The sequence below is a fragment of the Microtus oregoni genome, unplaced genomic scaffold (assembly GCF_018167655.1).
Source record: "Microtus oregoni isolate MIOR12 unplaced genomic scaffold, Mior012 000016F_ref0000370, whole genome shotgun sequence".
Classification (NCBI taxonomy): domain Eukaryota; kingdom Metazoa; phylum Chordata; class Mammalia; order Rodentia; family Cricetidae; genus Microtus; species Microtus oregoni.
This window is the reverse complement of record NW_024543075.1, coordinates 17,133,355-17,156,178: the sequence shown is the minus strand read 5'-3', so window position 1 is coordinate 17,156,178 and position 22,824 is coordinate 17,133,355. Positions and strand designations below refer to the sequence as shown.

General features: G+C 51.6%; 1 protein-coding gene across 1 annotated transcript; it reads right to left on the bottom strand.

The window, feature by feature from the left end:
- Positions 1–43: 43 nt before the first annotated feature.
- Positions 44–22,308, bottom strand: Stx1b (syntaxin 1B). The gene is made up of 10 exons (XM_041666357.1): positions 22,006–22,308; positions 13,282–13,356; positions 12,992–13,091; positions 12,841–12,915; positions 9,650–9,723; positions 9,356–9,464; positions 9,108–9,181; positions 3,789–3,926; positions 3,582–3,692; positions 44–3,337 (listed from the first exon to the last, which is right to left on the bottom strand). Exons 1-10 carry the CDS (start codon positions 22,033–22,035, stop codon positions 3,257–3,259), a joined length of 867 nt encoding a protein of 288 aa, XP_041522291.1. The 5' UTR covers positions 22,036–22,308; the 3' UTR covers positions 44–3,256.
- Between the last annotated feature and the right edge of the window lie 516 nt (positions 22,309–22,824).

Below are 22,824 nucleotides of genomic sequence, written 5' to 3'. Positions count from 1 at the left end.
GCCTGTCCCATGTGGGGACAGAAGGAAGTGAGCACACAGCAAGCCCGCTGTTGGATTGGTTGCTATTTCTCCCGTCCCACCAGGCCCAACCTGGCCCAAGATGGGGTTCGGGCGCTCTGGGGACAGGACATGCAGGTCTGGGGCAGGGGTCAAAATTTCCTGTATTTGATCCATTTGCAAGTTGATCACCAATAGAGAGAAATAAGACTCTGAGGGCTAACAGGAGGGTGGCCAGGCTCTGGGCCCCCAGCCAGGCCCCAGGAGTCCTGTCCCCTCAGGGGAGGGGAGGGAGAGAGTTCTAGAAACCAATGGAGAAAAAAAGGGGGCAGGGGCTCATGTCAGCAAACATGGCTACATCACGTGACACGCCAGCAACACAGAAACACACCAACGCACACAGCTGCACAGCGGGGCGTGGGGAGAGGCGAGTGGGGAGAGGGAAGCTAGGGACCAGCCATCTTGTCCTCTGTGAGGTGGGCAGGGCAGGGTGAGTTCACAGAACACATCATGTGTACACGCTCAAGGCATGACAAGAGCGTGATGACCCACGGGCACAGGAGACAGACACATGGTGGGCTTTGTAAGAGGCAAGGAAGGGACAATGGAAGCATTGAGTCCTGGCTTGGGCCTAGGACCACCACGGGGGCACATTTGGGCTTGATGGTTTTAGGTGTGTGGAGGGCAGGTGGCACACACTTATCTGAGAACATGCAAAAGACACCAGCCCCCAGACAATCATCCAGGACACACATATGGACAACAGTCAACAAGCTTGTCCATCATGTGATGTGTAGGTCTTGTAGAAAGCTGGGTTACAGCAGACTCAGGACTGCTAATCCACTTGAGGCCCAGTGGTGGGCAGCCCTGAGCCCAGTGCCATTCAAAGAGGCAAAAGCAGCATGCCAGCCACAGTCTGTCCTTGGGAACACCGTGACTGGGGTGTCAAGAGAGGCTGCTAGAAACACCTAGGTTGAAGGGGGTTCTGGCTGGGCTGAAGGAAGAAGTGGGAGGATGCTGGGGCCTCCTCTGGCATCTCCAGAGAAGTCAAGGATGGGGGCACGAAGCTGTGGGCGAACTCCCGTCCTGCTGAAGAGTATTCTGGAAATGGATAGGCAGGCTCCCTCCTCAGCACAGCTAACCTGGGGTTACATACATGTGGATGCACACATGCACACACGCATACACACCAGGTGGGCAGAGCTCAAACAGCCAGGCAGGGAAGAGATGAGCTGTCAGGGCTTGCTCAGAACATTTCCATCTAGAAAGCCATATTTTCAGGGACTCCTCCTCTCCCCTCGTCCTGCATGCACCTGTGTTCACACACACTTCACATGGCTACCCGACTGCAGGCCAGGACACATGTGCCTCTGTGTGCCTACACGTTCATAGGACTTGCAGTGCTGTCCTTTATCCCGCTGACATCCTGCCTGCTCCCAGAGAGCCCACAAAGTGCACACATAGCTGTGCACACAGTGGAAGGCTTTCTCCATTCCTCACCACTGGAGGATGCTCCCTGTCTCAACCTCCCTGTCACCCAGCTGTGGTAGTGACCATGGCTGATGCTTCAGCAGTACATGTTTCTGAGGGACAGATTCAAGGATGGCCCTAAGTAGCCACTCAAGTGTGTGTAAAATCCAGCTGCCCAAACACAAGTTCCTCGAGGAAGAGTTCAGAGTATTGGCTGAGGCAGTGAGGACAAACAAGAGCTTCGAGGTGAGTTTGAGAGGCAGGAAGGGTAAATGCCATGGTTTCCCACCTGTCTGGAGCAGCCCTTGGCATCTTACCTCCTTAGGCCTACCACACTCCTTCCAGGAGACAGTTTGTGTGCAAACTGGTGTGGCCCAGGATGGGCACCATGCTGTTTGTGTGTGAGGCCCCAGCCCCTGTGTGTGACCACCTTTCTGGAACTTCCTCAGCCTTGGCATTTATGAACACACTAGGACGTGCTAGTTGTTCAAGGCTCAGTACTACTGTCAGGCAGAAAGAGAAAGGTAAGAGTCTGGGTGTGTGCTCCCGTCAGATGGTCTGGAGAGGGAGGACACGGCAATGGCACACTCCTGATGGAGCAGTGTGAGCCGCTGTTCTGAGGAAAGGGAGGGAGCAACTAAGTCTGGAGAAACGAACCTGGGGAGCATGAACTTAAAGAGAAATGTGTGTGCGTGTGATGCACAGAAGCAGAAACATGTAGAAAGTCCATAAGGGTGCACACGTACACAGTCGTCTTCCAGTAGCTTAGTGACAGCTATCTCTACCCATTCAAAACTAGTGTCTGATTCACAGCATGGATGGCTCTGTCTAGGAGAAGATTATCAACACTACACCACAGAGAGAGAGACAGAGACAGACAGAGAGAGAGACAGAGAGAGAGAGAGAGTCCTGTGCACAAGCCCTTTACATCACCATCTATTAGGAAGTACACACTCATACAAACTAAGTCAGGATCTTTATCATTTACACACAGGCTTCCACTTGCCTCCCCTGAACTCAAGGCTCAACACACACACACACACACACACACACACACACACACACACACGGGTGGGGGGAGTCCCCAGGACATTAAGTGAACCCCTGGCAGTAACTGAGCCAGGAGAGTTTGTGAATTCTACATCACAGGAGACATGTGCAGTGGTCTCTGGGCCTCCCTGGATCCTCGGAGGCTGGGAATTACCCTCACACGTACCTCCCACTCCAGATGGAGCAGATAGGAGAGAGGTCAGCGGAGGAGCTGCTTTTGCATTGGGTTTTCACACTTAGACAATTCCATGTACACACATTGTATGGCTACAGATCTATGCACACACACACACACACACCTGCACTACACGTGTCTGTTCACAGACGACAGGTTGGGGTATGGCGGGCTGCTGTGTTCTACTCGGCCACAGTCTGCACAGCAACAGGAGAGAGGGAAGTTCAGACCACACAGGATGGAGGTGGCAGAAAGAGGTTCAGGGGATCTACATACATCTACACAAGTACATACACGCTGGGGTGTCCACACGTCTTGAGCATGTGCCCGCGGCATGCATGTTAGTGTGCATGTGTGATCACGCCTGCTGTTATCTATGTGCGGCAAGGTGGAGGGGGGATCCATGGCAAAGTCAGAGCCAGGGATTCCAGGGTGTGCGTGAGGGTGGCAGGAGCTGAAACTGCCTGGGTCTGTTTTGGGAGTGAGCTCGGAGCAGGGGAAAGTGAGGGACGGGGATTGCTCCCGATGAGTGGAGAGGGACTGAAGGAAGAGAAGGGTAGGGGCCTACAAGCCCAGGGTCCCCCCAATGGATGACGCCAAGACCACCCCCAGCACCACACAGCAAATGATGATCATGATTTTCTTCTGCAGGTGCAAAGGTGAGGGGGGAAGAGGAAGAGAGAGAGAGAGAGACAGAGACAGACAGACAGACAGACAGACAGACAGACAAATGAAGGGAGAGTCGGGATATAGGACATGAGGAAAGAGGGGAGAGAAAACAGAAACAGGAAGAGGTCAGAGCCAGAGATAAGGCCTCTCACCCATTTCGTAACTGCCACACCCCGCCCACTGATCTCCTACCCCCGTCAGGCCACCTCCACTGGCTTACCCTCCTCGCCTTGCTCTGATATTTCACAGCTTTCTTGGTGTCGGACACAGCTCGTTCCACATAGTCCACGGAATGTTCCACATTGTATTCGATGCGGTCAATCATCTCGCCCTGCAGACGGGGGAATATGAAGAAGGGAGAATGAGGGTCGGCTGGAAAAGGCACCCTTGGGGCTCGTGGGGTCCCCCAGACTGGTGCAGCCTGTACCTGGCTCTCCACAAGCATGGCCATGTCCACAAACATGTCGTGCAGCTCCCGGATGCTGGTCTCCAGTTTGATGATCTCATTGTGCCTGGTCTCGATCTCATTTAGTGCCTGCTTTGTCATCTGCGAGTCCATTTTGATCTAGGGCGGTGCGAGGAAGAATGGGCTGTGACCACCCTTTGTCCATGTAATGGTTTCAACTTAACAGTTAGAGGGGCTGGGTACAAGTCCTTGGGCAAATTATTTACCCTCTCTGGACCTTGCTAGCCACCACCTAGAAAATATGGATCATAGGCTGGGTGTGCTGGTGCATGCCTTTAATACCAGCACTCGGGAGGCAGAGGCAGGCAAACCTCTGTGAGTTTGAGGTCAGCCAGGTCCACAGAGTGAGTTCCAGGACAACCAAGGCTACACACAGAAACCCTATCTGGAGAAAAAGAGGTGGAGGGAGAGGGAGAGAAAGAAAGAAAAGAAAAGGAAGGGAGGAAGGGAGGGAAAGGAAGGAAGGAAGAAGAATCATAATAGCACCTATCTCAAAAGACTGTTGTGAAATTGAATGTGTCTGTGTATGTAACTTTGGACAATCCCTGGAACACCATAAGCATCAAAAGAAGTTTGTTGAATTACAAGAAATAAAGCTTGTAGAAGGCTGGCAATCTGGCCCCAGGGCTTCCTGTAGTGGAACACACACCAGGGAAGCCCAGGGAAGTGAGATGGTCAAAGCTGATGGGCGATGGCAAGATACAGCAGGTGGGAAAGTAGCAAAGGCAGAGGCTCAGATGTGGAGGCAGTGTGCCCGCAAGTCAACAGGAGCCTGAGATGAAGCAGGGGATAAATAAGAACAAGATGCACATCGGTCTCGAGATCAGGAGGAGAAATTCCAGCTCACAGCTACAGCGTCCCCTCAGCTCCTGACCCAGCCATTGGCTCCTACTGAGTTTAGAACACAGTGGGCAATTGCTTTCCCTCTGTACCTACAGGACTCCCTATTACCCTGGCCACACACCACCACCCTCCCCACACATGGGGAGCAACCCTCCTCCCCACCCTCTCACTCTCCCTCACACCAAGCTCACTCCCAAAATAGACCCTTTCTACCCATATTTCCTGCCCCTATTGTAAGCGCCAAGGTCACCCAGCAGCTGTCCTGCAAGTGTCCCTGTCTCCTGTCTACATTTTGACTGCTCTTCGCCAATATTCTCATTATCTAAACACTCATTTGGTTCTCCTTTATAGCTTAGATTTTTTTTTTTTTTTTTTGGTTTTTCAAGACAGGGTTTCTCTGTGGCTTTGGAGCCTGTCCTGGAACTAGCTCTTGTAGACCAGGCTGGTCTCGAACTCACAGAGATCCGCCTGTCTCTGCCTCCCGAGTGCTGGGATTAAAGGCGTGCGCCACCACTGCCCGGCTATAGCTTAGATTTTTAAATGTGGACGTGTTTACACTAGAATGTAAATCCAGCTGCTCACGTGAATTGGAATTGCAGGACGTTGTGAGCCCGACACAGTTGAACTCTGGCACCATAACCACTAAACCATCTCTCCCCAGATCCTGGTGTCTCTTTTTGTCTTTTTTTTTTTTTTCTGCTGTTTTCGAGATAGGGTCTCTCTGTGGTTTTGGAGCCTGTCCTGGAACTAGCTCTTGTAGACCAGGCTAGTCTCGAACTCACAGAGACCCACCTGCCTCTGCCTCCCAAGTGCTGGGATTAAAGGCGTACACCACTACCGCCCGGCTCTTTTTGTCTTTTTTAAAGACTTATTTATTTCCATATATGGGTGTTTTGTCTGCATGTACATCATCTGCACACCAGAAGAGGGCATTGGGTCCCATGGGACTACAGTTACAGATGGTTGAGAGTCACTATGTGGGTGCTGGGAACTGAACTCAGGACCTCTGGTAGAGCAGCCAGTGCTCTTAACCACTAAGCTACTTCTCCAGCCCCATCCTGTTGGATCTTAAAATCCATCTCAATGACAACTCTTAACATCTTCCTTGACTCCAGTATTAATAATCCTAGCTGGGCTGGAGAGATGGCTGAGAGGTTAAGAGCATTGCCTGCTCTTCCAAAGGTCCTGAGTTCAATTCCCAACAACCACATGGTGGCTCACAACCATCTGTAATGAGGTCTGGTGCCCTCTTCGGGCCTGCAGGCACACACAGACAGAATATTGTATACATAATAAATAAATAAATATTAAAAAAAATAATCCTAGCCAACACTTAGGGCTCATCTGCCATTTCCTCAGCCCATCCAGGGCTCATCTGCCTTTTCCTCAACTCAGCAGGGCTCATCTGCCTTTTCCTCTGCCCATCCAGGGCTCATCTGCCTTTTCCTCAGCCCATCCAGGGCTCATCTGCCTTTTCCTCAGCCCATCCAGGTTCCCAACCCCACTGACATCGTTGTGAAACTGAGTGAATTCCATAAAGGTGGTTTCCATGGCCACAATGGAATGCCAGGGGGCAGAAGTCAACCCTTTATTTTTTTTATTATTTATTTATTTATTTGAGGCAGGTCTCCCTATGTAGTCCTGGCTGTCCTGGAAGCTATGTGGTCCAGGCTGGTCTTGAACTCCCAGAGATCTTCCCAAGCGCTGGGATTAAAGGTGTGCACCACCATGCCTGGCCAGAGGCTAGCTCTTGCCACTAAAGTAAGACCTCTTGGAGTTGCCCACCAGGCTCCTCTCCAGTCTCACACAGAGACAAGACAGCCTGAGGAGAGCTGTATTGGAAGGAGGAGGGGTGTCCCACTGGCCCACCGGGGTCAACTCAACAAATATCACATTTCACTGCAAACTCTTAGACAACCACAGTGAACACTTTATATCTGCTTACACACATTTCCCAAAGCCATCTGGCCACAGAGGAAGAGATGGACACAGGACTGGGCAGGCCAGAGCACACGTCCACAAAGAAAAAGAGAACCTGGGTTTGGGGGAAGCCCCTGTGCTCACATATAACAGAACAGGGCCCTATGAAAAGCCCCCAAAAATGAGCGACAGAGAATGGCATGCTTCGGGAGGGGGAAGGGCTGTGGGTCCTGTGGGCCCAGGGAGGGGAGATTGCTGTTGCTTCAGTCACTACACTGAAGAGCTCTAACTCAGAAATTAAGACTGTGTTCTTACCAACAGCAATCTACAGATTCAATGCAATGCCTATCAAAATCCCAGCAAAATTCTTCACAGACCTCGAAAGAATGGTACTCAACTTCACAAGGAAAAGCAAAAAACCCAGGACAGCCACAACAATCCTGTAGAATAAAAGAACTTCTGGAGGCATCACAATCCCTGACTTCAAACTCTACTACAGAGCTACAGTACTGAAAACAGCCTGGTATTGGCATAAGAACAGACAGGAGGACCAGTGGAACCAAATAGAAGATCCAGATATCAATCCACACATCTTCGAACACCTGATCTTTGATAAAGAAGCAAAAATATATCAAATGGAAAAAAGAAAGCATATTTAACAACTGGTGCTAGCATAACTGGATATCAACATGTAGAAGAATGAAAATAGACCCATATCTATCACCATGCACAAAACTCAAGTCCAAATGGATCAAAGACCTCAACTTAAAGCCAGCCACACTGAACCTTATAGAAGAGACAGTGGGATATACACTTGAACGCATTGGCACAGGAGACCACTTCCTAAACATAACCCCAACAGCACAAACACTGAGAGAAACAATAAGGGGAACTCCTGAAACTGAAAAGCTTCTGTAAAACAAAGGACACGGTCAACAAGACAAAACGACAGCCTACAGAATGGGAAAAGATTTTTCACTAACCCCACATCAGATAGAGGTCTGATCTCCAAAATATACAAAAAACTCAAGAAATTGGACACCAAAAGAACACATAATCCAATAAAAAATTGAGTACAGACCTAAACAGAGAACTCTCAACAGAGGAATCTAAAATGGCTGAAAGACACTTAAGGAAATGTTCAACATCCTTAGTCATCAGAGAAATGCAGATCAAAACAACTCTGAGATTCCATCTTACACGGGTAAGAACGGCCAAAATCAAAAACAACTTATGACAACTTATGCTGGAGAGGTTGTGAGGAAAAGGGAACACTTCTGCATTACTGGTGGGAATGCAAGCTGGTACAACCCCTTTGGATGTCAGTGTGGCAATTTCTCAGAAAACTAGGAAACAACCTTCCTCAAGACCCAGTAAGGGGCTGGAGAGATGGCTCAGCGGGTAAGAGCATTGCCTGTTCTTCCAAAGGTCCTGAGTTCAATTCCCAGCAACCACATGATGGCTCACAACCATCTGCAATGCGATCTGATGCCCTCTTCTGGCCTGCGGCAGACACACAGACAGAATATTACATACATAATAAATAAATAAATACCCAGTACTACCACTTTGGGGTATATATCCAAAGGCTGCTCAATCGTGCAACAAGGATATGTGCTCAACTATGTTCATAGCAGCTTTGCTTGTCATTGCCAGAACCTAGAAACAACCTAAATGCCTCTCGACCAAAGAATGGATAAGGAAAACGTGATACATTTACACAATGGAGTACTACACAGCAGAAAAAAATAACAACAGCTTGAATTTTGCAGGAAAATGGATGGAGCTAGAAAACATCATTTTGAGTGAGGTAACCCAGACCCAGAAAGACAATTATCACATGTACTCACTCATAGGTGGTTTTTAAACATAAAGCAAAGAAAGCCAGCCTACAAACCACAATCCCAAAAAACTTAGACAACAACTAGGACACTAAGAGAGACTTACATAGATCTAATCTACATGGGAAGTAGAAAAAGACAAGATCTCCTGAGTAAATTGGGAGTGTGGGGACCTTGGGGGAGGGTTGAAAGGGGAGGGGAGAGCAGGGAGGGGACCAGAGAAAAATGTAGAGCTCAGTAAATATCAATTAAAAAAAAAAGAAATGCAAAAAAAAAAAAAACCCAAAAGAAATTAAGACTGGAGTCAAGTTCTTCGCAAGTTATTTCACCTTCTGGTTCAAGTTTCTTCATCTGAGAAAGGAGCTACCTTTAAGATTTTGGAGACGATTATATGAGGGTAGACACAGTGGTGCATCCCTGTACTTCCTGCTGAGGCCAAGAGGATTGTGAGTTTTGAAACAATCCTGTCTCAAAAAACAACCAAAAACCCTGCAAGTGTGAAAAAATGCCTCGCGCAGCGCTATTGACCCTTTTCCACGGAGGTGCCTTCCTGCCCCCGCCCCCATGGAATCTCCCAGTTCTTAGTCCAAGTTGTCCATTGTCTGAGATTCCAGAGTGGACATGGAGGAAAGGCCAATGTTTTCCCGACAGACCCTGACCCGACCCAGGGGCTCACATCGTCCGTAAAGATGGCCAGCTTCCCGCTTTCCAACATGTCTTCCAGTTCTTCATTGGTAGTGGTCCTGCCAGCTGTGGAGGAAAAGAACTTCCTGCTCAGGAACTAGGTCTGAGGTGGTGGGGTGAAGGGAACAGGAACCCAGGACCCACCCTTCCAGGCTCAGGCCAGGTGCTGGCTCCAGAGAGGAACCCGTGGAGGGGCCTGTCAAGTCCTGGGAGTCTGGGGATGGGGAGGGGAACACGCACTGATCTCCAGCTGCCGCTGGATGCGGTCCTTGCAGCGGTCCCGGTACTTGGACTGGGTTGCGTTATACTCGGTCATTACCTCCACGAACTTCCGCGAGAGAGTGGAGTGCTAGAGAATCGGGAAAGACACAGCAGGGTGTCATGAACAGAAGGCTGAGAAGGATGCAGCAGCAGCTTCCCACGAATTCAAAACCCCGTCTCCGTCCTTCGCTCTGCTGTCTGGCACAACCCCGCCCAGAGCCCCCCGACAGAGACCACTCCTGCCTGGGCTGGTCCCCTGCACACTGAGCTTACCTGAGTCTTGCGGATGCGCAGGTCAGCGGAGGAACGATTCAGCCCCTCTTCCTGCTCAATGCTTTGCTCGATCGCTACGGGAGAAAAGGCACAGTTACAGGCTGGAGACGGAGAAAGGGACCGGGATCTGGAGTGTAGGAAGAGGTAGGGTCCAGGCTAAGGGAAGAGACACCATGCTCCACGAAAGGAATTATGGTTGCTGGGCGATGGTTGCGCACACCTTTAATCCCAGCACTTGGGAGGCAGAGACAGGCAGATCTGTGTGAGTTTGAGGCCAACCTGGTCTACAGAGCAAGTTCCTGGACAGGCTTCAAAGCTGCAGAGAAGCCCTGTCTCAAAAACCAAAAACAAAACAAAGCAAAAACCAAAAAACCATGAAAAGGAAGAAAGAAAGAAACAGACTGTGGGGAGGTCTAGTTTTGCAGGCTGCCAAATAGACAGGCAGGAATCTGAGGGAGTTTCCTAAGGCAGGTAGGGAAAGAGACAGAGTCAAAAGGTCACCAGACAGAAGCTTTGTTTTGATGGAAGAATTTTGCCTTGGAGGGAATATAGTCTGTTCGCTAGAGGGGACACCCCCCAAAGTAGTCTCCAGTTCCTTTTACCTCTAAACAAAAAGCAAAACCCACCAGCACTTTGTGTGCGTGTGTGCTTTTAAAGGCAGGGTGTGGTTTTTACATTGTCTGAAACTTGTGGACTCATAGACACTTCTGCCTCAACTTTCTGAGTAGCTGCTCCTACAGGCAAGACCCCCACTACCTTCCGACTTTTTGGTGGCCATCCTTTCATGAGAATTCTGTAGCTTACAGGTAGATGTTCTAACAGAGAAAACATAGCTCTCCTGCCCTGCCTGTCTTGTCAGTTCCCACTTCTTTTTTGTTTTATCTTTTGTTTTTTTTTGAGACAAGGTTTCTCTAGGTAGCCCTGGCTGTCTGGAACTTGCTCTGTAGACCAGGCTGGCCTCGAACTCACAGAGATCCACCTGCCTCTGCCTCCTAAGTGCTGGGATTAAAGGTGTACGCCACCACTGCCCGGCTGAGTTTCCACTTGTAAAGGATGTTTTGTACTGCTTCTGGACCGTGGATTCCCGACTCCATTACTCAGATTTTCTGAGCAGAGCTTGCAGGAACAGCTTCTTCACATTAAGATCAGAAAGTGCAGCAGGGATGAATCACCCAGGCTGCTGAGACTCGTCACCTCTGGGCCAGTCCTGAGAATGCCATCTCTCTGTCCTCCTGGCAGTCGGGAGGAATGGAGCTAGATGGCACCTCAAGACTCTCCTGTAGGCAGAAGCAGGAACGACTGAGTGCTATTGCCGGCTGGGCCAGCTCACAGAAAGCACCAGGCATACACCACCAGGGATCCAGGGACCTACGTCCTGCTGGGCCATGTTATAAGACCTGGGGCTAGGGCCAACTCTTTGTAGAGGGGTATTTTACAATGATTCTGGGAACTGAGTGATATTGGTTGATATTTCACTCTAGAAACTGGGGTTTGAATTCCTGAGACGACTTTTCAAGGTCACCTTGTTGCCACCAACTGGAAAAAAAAATGGAAAAGATGGGAATTTCTTTTTCCTGGTCAATTTTTTTTTCATGACAGGGTTTCTCTGTAGCTTTGGAGCCTGTCCTGGAATTAGCTCTTGTAGACCAGGCTGGCCTCAAACTCAGAGATCCGCCTGCCTCTGCCTCCTGAGTGCTGGGATTAAAGGCATGCACCACCACCTCTCTGTGTCTGATCAATTTCTTAAACGATCTTCACTTTTCCTGTCTCCTATCTGGAACTATTTCTGAACCCCTGACCACAATGTTTTCCTCGTGGCCTTCTAGAACATGTTCTAGATCAGGACACAATGGGTCTGAAGAAACCATGGAGTCCTGGACCTGTGACCCTTCCACCCACCTCAGCCCACCGAGTGCTAAAATTATAGGGGCACACTATTATGCCTCTCTGCAACCTGAGTTTTATGGAGTTTGTTTTGAAAATGTCACCTTACAACTCTGGCTCTCCTGGAACTCACTATGTAGACCAGGCTGGCCTCGAACTCATAGAGATCTACCTGCCTCTGCCTCCCTGGCGCTGAGCCTAACGGTGTGCGCCACCACATCTGGCAACTTTTATGTTTTCTATTTGAGATTCTTGGTAAGACTTCATCTGGAGAAAAATATTTCGCTGTCAAAAATATAAGGAAAAACAACATTTTATAATTGCTTCAGTTTCTCCTACTATACTGACGAGCAAACTGCGGACACGGACAGGGACTGTCCGCAGTGAGTGGACCTCACAGGCTGAACTCCTCCCATGCAGATTACATGACCATGACCCCAGAGCACACCCACAAAGGGCTTATCTTTACAGGTCAGCATCAGAGGCTCCCAGAAGGCCCCCCCTTGAGTCCAAAAGGACATGAAGCTTGTTTCCTCATCACCCCAGGGAAGGCTAATGGTTTGGGGGACAGGCCCTTGATAAAGCCTGTCTAAAGTTCAGCAACGGGCCTCAGGGCTGCAGGCACTTGGTAACTGTCTTCTGCTGCTCAATGACCACGGCACGCCAGTGGCAGCTCCTTAACGCTGCTCTTCCCCTGGCATCAGCCGACGAGGAGGTTCCCAGCCCACAGTGCTTTGGGGGAAGGTGATTATTACCAGCACCCAATTCCTTAAATTAGAGTGGATGCATGAGCCTTTGGCAAGGCCCTCCTGAAAGCGTGCCAGCCCCTGATGTCAGCCACATGGTCCAATCTGTCCTGAGCCGAGGATACTAATTCAGAAGCATTTGCTGAGCCACCTACTGGGTGCTTAGTGTCGTGCTCAGAGCCTCTTCAGGACAAATGAGGACTGAACAAAATTAAAACCTTGGAGGAGGATGTTTCTTTCATCCCCCCCCCCTTCTCCCTGGATTTTTTGAAATAGGGCCCACATTCATCGGAAACTCTGACATTTCCTGCAGCAGCCTCCTGAGTGCTGGGATTATAGGTCATCACCACCGTGACTGACTGGAAATCTGCATTCCTCTGATTGATGGCTCTCAGGTGCAGTTCAGGCAGAAACCCTACCCAGCTCACTTCCCCGTCAGCTCCCTGAATAGGAATCTGGTCCCCAGAAGCCTGTGAGCACTGCTTACAGGGACCTGTTTTGTCCAGTGCGCAGCGGAGATCTTTCTCCGCAGATTCAAGCTTGCGTCACTCAGTCACTCACCTTTCAACTTGGACCGGACCTTGTTCGCGGTCTTTTTGATGTCTGCTGTGAGGTCCTCCAGCTCCTGTTTGGTTTCTGGGGGGAGGGCAAACAGGGAAGTGAGAACCTGGACGGGGCTCTGGCCCCCAAGTCCCCCTGAAGTGGCACTCACTCTCATCCGGGTTGGGGGCTGCGAGGATGGCGCTGTGCTGTTTCTTCACCTGCTCCACGTCCTCAGACAGTTTCTCGATGCAGCCTCGGATCTCTTCCACCTGGGCAGGAACTCAGTGCCACCTCACCCAAGTTGGTGGGCCAGATGAGGGAATCAGGACAACTAGCCAGTGCTCAGTGAAATGGGCCAAATCCAGAAGGCCAAGGAGTGTGCAGGAAAAGGGGTGCACAGGGCAAAGGATGTTGCTGGGGAGGGACACGGTTCTGGGCCAGGGCTACTGGGGGCTCTACCTGTTCAAAGAACTCATCCATAAAGTGGTCTCGATCCACGTGGACCACTTCCTCTTCATCATCGCTGTCTTTCGCCTGCAGAGCAGAGCAAGGCCAGACCCGTGAGCAGTCCTACCCCACTCCCCAAGGTTGATGTGCCTGCCCTCTGGTCCTCTACCTGCCTCACACACGGATGGTACCAGTTCTAGGCTCAGAGCCTAGGAAGGGTCCTAGTCAGGAGGGCTGGCAAGGACAACAGTCAGAGCCAGCACTGGGTAACTTGAAGAACAATGTCTCGGATGCCAGGGTACCTTAAAGGGAGTCAGCTAAAGGCGTTCCCTGAGATAGGAACAGCCTCAGGTGTTCGGTCTTTCTGAAAGAGAAGTTAGTTGAGGCTGTCGCTATTCACTGCTAGACACAAATGACAACATTTCAGCAACCAGCTAGTTGTCACATTTGTGGTGGTTGCCTCTGGTCTCTGATGAGGATTCTAGAATGCTTTCCTGGGCTCTGAACCCTTCCGCCATCCCTTAGCAGCGCCTGCTCGGGTCTCCCCTTTTCCTGCCCCGACCTGACCATTCATTCCCTTATGGAAGGTCACATGGCTGCCAAACTGCCAGTAGCTGGTGCCAAGTTGAGCGAGCACAGCCAGGACCAGCAAGGGCTGGCTGAGCCGGGTCGGCAGCACTCTGACCTGCTTCCTCCCACGCCTTCCTCCTCCCGCTGCACTCTGCTGCTGGAGACCCCCTCTTCCCCCACACCAGTCGCTCGCTCGCTCTCTTCCAGTCCCTTCCAGCCGCACACCCACCAGCTCTCTCTGACTTGGATTTCCCAGTTGCAACCTGCAGCTGCTCAACCCTCCACCCTCAGGGCTCAGAGACACAAAGGGATATACCCACCCACACTGCCATCTCCAGGCAGACCGGTGACACAGACAGAAGAGCTGACACACAGGCACACAGAAATAGGCTCCCAACACCCACATGGAGCCTCACTGCCGCGCTGACATCCACCGCATACAGACCCAGACAGAGCTGCTTTACTGACGTGTGGACGCACAGACCTGCAGCCACATCCCTGGGGCATGGAGGACGGTACTGCCTTTTCAGCCAACCTCTTTGAGCCCCAGGACGGCATTCTCACCCAGTTAGACAGAAGGCACAAAAGGGCTCCCTTGGGATCCCCACTCTTCCTTGCTTGGGACAGAATTCCCAAAGGCAAAGTTGAACTTAGCCATCGACAGACATTAAGTATGGAGCCCTAATCAACCCCAGGGGAAAGTTAAGGGGGTCAGCCTGACACAGGTTGAGCCAGAGTCAGAATGTAGCCAAGAGAGCCTGCCTGAGATCAAGACAGGAGCCAGGCAGCAGCTGCTTGGAAGTGGAGCCTCTGGGACCTGAAGCAGCGAACTGACCCGCCGGAGCAGATCAGACGACAGGAGAAGAAGGAACAGCATTTGGCTCAGATGCATCCGTTCAGACTGAACCTACACAGAGCCAGATGGGACCAAAATGCAACCAAGATACCAAGATCACTCGGGATCCACAGATCCTGGGCAACTCTGGGACCAGCACAACCCAGAAGACACCTTCTGTGGTAGGCCAGAAAGTCACGTGATTCTGCCCAGGTCTTGCTCTATTCAAACTTGAGGGTCTCAAAGGCCCTTCTGAGACTTGTGGCTTTTCCAGTCTCTCTCTGCCCCAGGACTGCCCCTGGCAGATGCTGGCCCTGCAGGCCTCTGAGAGAAGGACTCATCTTTAGGATGCACTAGTTTCTTATGGAACTTTCCAGCTTCCCAGCCTCCAGGGTCACAGACTGCTGCTGACCTTCCCATCCTCCACCCGCCCACCCTCCACCAGCTTCATGCAGGTCTAGGTACCTGGGAACCTTCCTCTTCTCTGACTATTTCCCTTCCTGTGCCAACTTGAAGTCCTTCTTAGAGTCTGATTTCAGTTTCTCCTGCTGTTTTCAGCACCTCTTTCCTTAGACTCTTTCTAGAGTATCTAAGTTACCTCCCTACTTGCCCTTGAGAAGGACCTGAGTATTGGTTGGGCTAATAATTACAGAGAGCTAAAATCCCTCTGGGTGTCCAAACATGTTCACAATCATAATCCCCTTTGATCCTCACCACCACAGCCCAGTGAGATCAGTTAAACAAATACTGTTCCTATTTCATCGATGAAGGAGCACGGGGCCAGGGTGGGCAAAAGGCAGTGATTTGCCCAAGGCCGAGTAGGACCAGGACACCATGATCCAGGAACACGGCCTGCTTCCCCAAGCCTCTCGTGAACTGCTCCCCCAGGCCACTGTTTGCCATTGGTTCCTTTCCCTCCCAGGCCAGCTCCTGCTGCACCCCGGCAACCCCACCACAGGGCCATCTGCCACTGCCTCTCACATTCTCCTCATCTCGTCTGACCTTCTTCAAAACTCTGTAAGAGGGGCTGGAACCACGGCTCAGCTGTTGAAAGTGTGTGTTGGTCTTGCAGAGGACCCAAGTTTGGATCTCAGCATCCATGTTGGGTAGTTCACAAAACCACCTGTATATAACTCCACTCCAGGGATCTGATGCCCTCTTCTGGTCTCTGCAGGCTCCTTCACTCAGCACTCACGAGTGCAGGCAAACACACACAGACACAATATTTTTAGAGTCTGGTGTGGTGATGCAGTAGTTCAAGGCTGGCCTGGTCTACAGCACGTGAGTTCCGGGACAGCCAAGGCTAGTAGAGAAACCTTGTCTCAAAAACAACAACAAAAATAAATAAAATCTACTTTAAAAATCTTGAAAACAAAACAAGACCAGGGTCTGGGGAGATGGCTCGGTGGTGAAGAGCTGGCTGCCCTTCCATAGGCTCCAGGCTCCAAGCCAGCACCCATGAGGCAGCTCAGAAGCCTCAGGAACAACAACCCCAGAGAGTCCAGACATTCTCTTCTGGCCTCTGGGGGCACCAGGCACGCTGTGGTGAAGGTGCAGACAAAACACTCACACATAGTAGATAAATAAACAACTCTGTGAGGTGACAGATACGGTGGTAAACACCTACAATCCAGCATGGAAAGCCGAGGCAGGAGGATTGCCATGAGTTTGAAGCAAGTGAGTTCTAGCTCAGCCTGGCTACAGAATAAGATCCTGTCTCAAGAACAGACATTTACCTGGCATGGTCACACTTTTAATTACGTAGAGGGAGGTGAATCTCTGTAAATTCAAGGCCAGGCTGGTCTGCACAGCTAGCCCCAAGCCAGACAGGACTATGTAGTGAGACCCTATCTAAAACAAACAAACATATAACACACTCTGTCTGTAATGACACACAATGACACTACTGCAGCTCTGACACACATCCAAGCAGAGCTTTACAGAGTTCCGGGTGCGTGTCTGTATATCCTGCACACGCTTGTCCATTTAATTCAGTATGGATCTGGGGGATGGGGGGAACTCACGGCCTCGCGCATGCTGAGCAACACTCTGTTGCTGAGTGACCATTCCAGCTGTTGGTTTTCTGAGACAGTCTTTTTGTTTTGTTTTGTTTTTCGAGACAGGGTTTCTCTGTAGCTTTGGGGCCTGTCCTGGAACTAGCTCTTGTAGACAGGCTGGCCTCGAACTCACAGAGATCTGCCTGTCTCTATCTCCCGAGTGCTGGGATTAAATAAAGGCGTGAGCCACCACCACCACCTGGTATTTTCTGAGACAGTCTTATGTAGCTCAGAGTAGCCTCTAACCTGGAATCCTCCTGTGTCTGCTCCCCGAGTGCTGGGTTACAAACTGCATCAACACCGTCCTTACTCATTTAATTCTTTTTCTTTTTTGGTTTTTCGAGACAAGGTTTCTCTATAGCTTTGGAGCCTGTCCTGGAACTCACTCTGTAGACTAGGCTTGCCTCAAACTCACAGAGATCTGCCTGCCTCTGACTCCCGAATGCTGGGATTAAAGGCGTGCGCCACCACCGCCTGGCTCGTTTAATTCTTACAATAGTCTCCTGAGACAGATTTATCACTGCCCTCTTTTACAAGTGGGAAAACTTTAGGCAGAGAGGCCAATGAACAGCACCGGTTCTGCAGCCACACTGGCATGCGAGCTTCCGCCTTCTGGGCCTCGTACCTTCCTTTGTCAGATGGCAGTCTCCTCCCACGGAGGGCAGGGGAAGCAACGAGACAGGCAGGGAGATGCCTGATGCTGCAAGTGGGGAGTGTTTGGTGAGGGTGGACTGAGCCTACTGTGTGGCAGATGAGGAGACAATTCAGACAGGTGGCTCTATTGCCTGAGGCTTCATAGTAAACAAGATTGGAGGTGGAGCTGGAAAGGGGACCCATCGGATCTCAAGGCTTTTTCCATCCATCCCACGGACAGGTGGCAGTCCCTCTATTTCTACCTGGCTACAAAGAGAGCTGTTGGACTCGCTCTCTTTCCCTCTATTTCTCTGTCCCTCCGCCCACTTCTTTCCAGGGTCTCACTATGTGGCCCAGAGTAGCCTCAAACTTGCAGCAATCCTCCTGCCTCAGCCTCTCAAGTGTTGGGATTACAGGAGCAAACCCGTGTCCAGCAGTTCCTCACATTTAATCTCACAATTGCGCTACAAAGTAGACATTCTTATTCCCATTTTACAGATAAAGAAACTGAGGCACAGGAAGATTACATAACTTGCCCGAAGGTGATCAGCCAATCAGGTGTTGGTGGGTGGCAGGGCATTGCTTGTCAGTGTCCACCAATTGCTGAGCACCTGGGAGGATTCAGGAGATTAGGAAGAGCTCCTGTCACCTTCCGAAGCCTCCTTGGCTGTGTGGGGCATTTGATCCAATCCCCTAGCTTCCATCTGGCTCTTTAAAGTCAAAGGTGTTCACATCAGTAATGAGAGCATTCTGGTGTGTGTATGTGTGTGTTCACACGTGTGCGCACATGTGTGTGTGCATGTGTGTGGTTTTGGAGATTGAGCTGAGGGGACTCACATGTTCACACACACCACCATGTACTCCCTACCCAGGCTCTTCAAGGTGCAAGCCCTACGTCAACAGACCCCTCCGGCACCCTCACGATTCTGCCCATCTGCTTCCTTGGCTTGGGCCTCTCCTCCCCCACCTTCCCCGGTCCAGCCTGACTCTTCGATCCTTCTTTTCCTCTTATCAGGCTACCGAGCCCACCTGCTCCCTTCCTGATCCTCCTGCGTCCCCAAGTCACTCATTCAACTAACAAATATATATGATTGGCACTAGGGGTAAAGAAGCCTGGGCCTGGGAAGGAAGGGCTTGTCTCCAAGCAGCTGCAGGTGCGTGTTGGGGGGGGGGGACACCGGCAAACAGCGACAAATGAGTAAGATAGTGCCTAAGTGTGAAATAGCAGACGGAAATATACAGTGTGTGTGTGTATATATGCGCACAAGTGTCTGCGTGTATGTGCATATGTGTGTATGTGTGCATATGTGTGTGCATGCATGTGGTACGTGTGTGCATGCATGTGTGTGCACATATGTGTTGTGTGTGCATATGTGTGCACGCACACGTGTGTGCGTGCATGTGTGTGCATATATGTGTGTATTGTGTGTGCATATATGTGTATTGTGTGTGCGTGTATGCATGTGTGTGTGTGTATGTGTGATGGAAACATGCATGTGGCACTTTATTTAGGTGGCCAGGGAGGGTCTTTCCGGGGAGGTGACATTTGAGTTGAGTCCAATCGTGCTGCCATGCAGGAGAAATTGGACTTAAGGCAATGGGAACAATATTCACGGGCAAAAGAAACAAGCACAAAGAACGCAAGGCAGAGAAAAGTCCCGGGCAAGGGGAGGGAATGAATCTGTTAGCCTCCTCCTGCTCTTACAAGCTTCCCCACCCTCTTTCCTCCCCCTGCCCTCCCACCCCAAGCTGGCACATGTCCTTCTCTTTTCTCTCACTCTGTCTCGGCTGGCTTCCTCCTTGGACCCGGGACACCTACTCAACTGAGGCCTCCCCACTGCAAGGAGCTATGTCCAGCCTAGTACCTCCCAGTGCCCAACCCAAAGTGTTGGGCAACCTGAGACAGAAAGCCCTGGTTCAACACCAGCTCCACCAGCTGTGGCACCTCTGGCAAGTCTGTCTTTTTTTCCGTAGCCCTCGGGCAATTCCAGAATCACTTAGGTGTCATCCACGTGGGTTTACGTGATGCTCCAGAGAAACTGGAAAGTCACCTGGGAATAGCAACCACACAGCGCTGCTGTGCAGCAGGCCGTCTTAGGCACCTGGATTAATTAACTTTCAATTCTCCAAATAATCCTGTGAAACCAGGTAGTACCATTATACTCAAATTACGCAGGAAGAGACTGAGGCTGGGATGGAGCTCAATGACAGAGTACCTGCCTCACGGTGTATTCAATACCTCAGTCCAATCCCAGCACCACACACACACACACACACACACACACACACACACACACACCAGAGAGAGACATACACAGAAACATACAGAGACACAGATGCACACACACAGATATACACAGACACAGATGCACACACACAGTTCAGGATACAAACAAAAACCTACCCACCACCAGCAAACCACCCTGAGTACCAGACAGGTCAATAACTTGCCCAAGGTCACACATGAAGGAACTAAGCCAGGACGTAAGCCCAGACAATCTCACTTCCAAGTCTGGGTCCTTACCCTCTGTAGGATAAACAGATTTTGAAAACTCCTCAGAAGACTACAGAGCTCTGGCAAGACAACCAGGCCCTGCATTCACCACATCCTCCCGGCCTAGGCCTGCGGAGTCTCCCCTGCCTTCTCAGAGCTTGGCTTTCAACTCTGGCAGAGGCTCCTACACTCCAGACATCTGGAGCTCCTACCTACCCCACCCCACCCGCACCCTCCCAAACCTCCACTTTGCCTAAGCTGTGACTAACAGCAAAACCATCAGTGTTCGCCCAGCCCCCTCAGCCCCTGCCACCTGGTCCCCGCTCCCAGCGCTGGCCACAGGTTTCCTCACCTCTGGGCAGGGAGCCCTGACTCAGAGGAGTGCTCCCCATTCTCGTCTCCCTCTCCCTCCAATTTTACCACAGTTGTACCCCCACTTTATTACATTTCTCTAGGTTCAGGAATCATGGCATGGTCTTGGCGGCTAGGGATCTGAGTTTGAATTCTGTTTTCTCCCTTGCTTAGCTGTGAAGCCTGGGGAAATTCTTTAAACCCTCTGGGCTTTCATTTTCCCAAATATTAGACATAGCAGACTCTCTGTCTACCTTACCAGGAAGTTGGTTGGGATTTGATGGGATTGCCATGACAACCTGCTTTGCAAACTACACCTGGACTACTACTTTAGTGGCTACTAAGGCTGTTGGTCTGGGTTTGAATCCTGCCCTTTTTCTAGCTATGTAACTTTGGCCAAGTTCCTTAACGTCTCTGAGCCTCTGCTCCCTTTTCTGTGAGATGAGATCATGCTAACAACCAGACTCACATAGTATTGCCAGTAATCAGAGGTGATTTCCTATAAAACACGTAGACTAGAGTTGCCATTGCTACTACCATCTTCCTCATCTCTCCTCCCTCTACTGTCGGCTCCTCCTGCCTCCACAAGCAGTTTCCTGCCTCTGTGTTCTTTCCCTGTACCCCCTGTAAACTGGGGTCCCCCAGTTTAGAGGCTTCCTGACAACAGAGCTTTGTCTCCACTCTCCAACTTGAATCGCAGAAGCCGAGAGGTCATGTCAGTCTGGCAGCCTGGAGGCCCCTGGGCCATTTGACCTGCACCACACACAACACTTTCTTGATGACCTTGGGGCAATCCCTTCCCATCCCTGAATCTCTGTCAGATGGAGTAACAGTCCCTTGGAATTCTGGCATAACCCACTCCATCAGGACACAGGGGCCAGTGGCCACCATCACACAGCAGACTGACACCTCAGCCTCCTCGGGCCCATGTCATTCTCCAAATGTTTCCGAACCCTCCCTGCCCCGAAATCATTTTCATGGGGCCATTGCAGTCCCTCCAAAGAACAGCCTCCCCTGCAAGCTCCTGACCTATCCTCCCCCAGCCCTCCAGGCCTCCTGGAGCTTAGGCCCTGGTCGCCAGCAGCCTGCCCCTGGCTGCTCCCATGCCCCAGTTCCCCCGAACACTATGTGGTCTATGTCACACAACCCAATTTGGTGACCTGGTGGGTGGATCTGCCTCTCCTCTCCCACCTTTGGGGTCACCTCAGCTGAGGCTCTGGCCCAGGGGAACTCAGTTCCCCCCTACACTCCCCCCCCCCGTAAGTAGTGCCCTCTCCCCACAGAGCAACACACTAGTGCGCTTGCGTGCACACACACATCACCAACACCACGACACACTTCATTCACTGCTAGGTGCTGGCATCTAGTCTCAACCTGTGTCCTCCATAGCACCCCAAATCTGGGTCCTACTGGACCCGGCCTGGCCAGTAACCACCTCCATCCGTCCAATTTGACAAACCAGCTCCGGGGAGGATGGTGTCCCCTCAGTCTGCTCTTGACATTCGCTCTCTTCCATCCCCGGGTTAGACCCAGGGCCCTTCTGGGCATATGGGCTGCCCAAGCCCCTGAGACCTCTCCTGCCCCCTTGTGTCTCAATGGCCTTCAACTCCTTCCAGCCACTGTCCTCCAATTGCAGGGTAACTGGATATCAGGTGCCAGGAGATGCTCGGGTTCCTGGCTTCTAACCTCTAGTCTTATCATTTGCCCCCCATGTCACAGGATCTCCCCCACTTCATTCCAACGCGCTCCCCAAATACAGGGTCCCGCCTCCCCACCTCTCCCACCCCCTAGCTCACACTCCGCAGCTCCTGAGTCCGATCCTTCATCCTGCGACGGGCTCCTCCTCCCCTTCTTCGTCCTCCCGCCTCCGCTGCTTCTCTCTGCCTCCTGCCTCTTTGCTGGAGGCCGGGGGTCTGGGGGCACCGGACTAGACCTCCGAGGGATGTGCGGATAAGGTGCGCGGCGTGAGGGGTGAGGGCGGGAGCTGAGGCCAGGCAGAGACAGGGGCCTGGGCCGACTGGGCTCTGCCTGGGCTGCGGTGGCGATGCGGCTGCGGCACAGGGTTGGATGGAGGGATGCGGGAGCCGAGGCGCGGGGGAGGGGGGCGGAGGGAGGTGAGGAGGAAGGGAGGGAGGGGGAGCAGGAGGGGGCGGGGAGCAGGGGGCATGCGCAGCGCCCCGGGCTGGGGGCGCCTGGGGGTTGTAGTCCAGGGAGGGGCACCCACGGGAGGGGCACAGGGGAAGCCTAGAAGTCGGGGGGGGGGGGCAGAGCCCAAGAAGCAGGGAGAGATGCAGAGGCAGGGACAAGGATGCTGGGTGAAAGGCGGTTGGGGTGGACCAGCAGAAAGAAGGGCTAAGGCAGTGAATTGAGGGAATAACCTAGGAGAGGTAGAGTGTATGCATGGGTGTCTCCGTGAGCCTACACAGGACCACTTTTATCCCGTCCCTTCGGCTCTGCAGGAGGCTCTTTGGACCAGAAATAACAAACCTGACCCTGTATGTGGCTATTGCTTGCTGAAAAGAACGCGGGGCTTCTTCTATACATCCTTCGTCATCCTACCTGGGAATGCCCTGGTGCCTGTGGGTTGCAGCTTGTCTACCCACGAGAACAGGGTG

Excerpts from the sequence above, each read along its gene's own strand:
- Stx1b (XM_041666357.1), bottom strand. The coding sequence starts at position 22,035 with ATGAAGGATCGGACTCAGGAGCTGCGGAGT. Across the intron at positions 3,693-3,788 it reads CCATGCTTGTGGAGAGCCAG|GGCGAGATGATTGACCGCAT; the intron begins GTACAGGCTGCA and ends CCCCGTCTGCAG. Across the intron at positions 3,338-3,581 it reads ATCAGAGCAAGGCGAGGAGG|AAGAAAATCATGATCATCAT; the intron begins GTAAGCCAGTGG and ends TTGCACCTGCAG.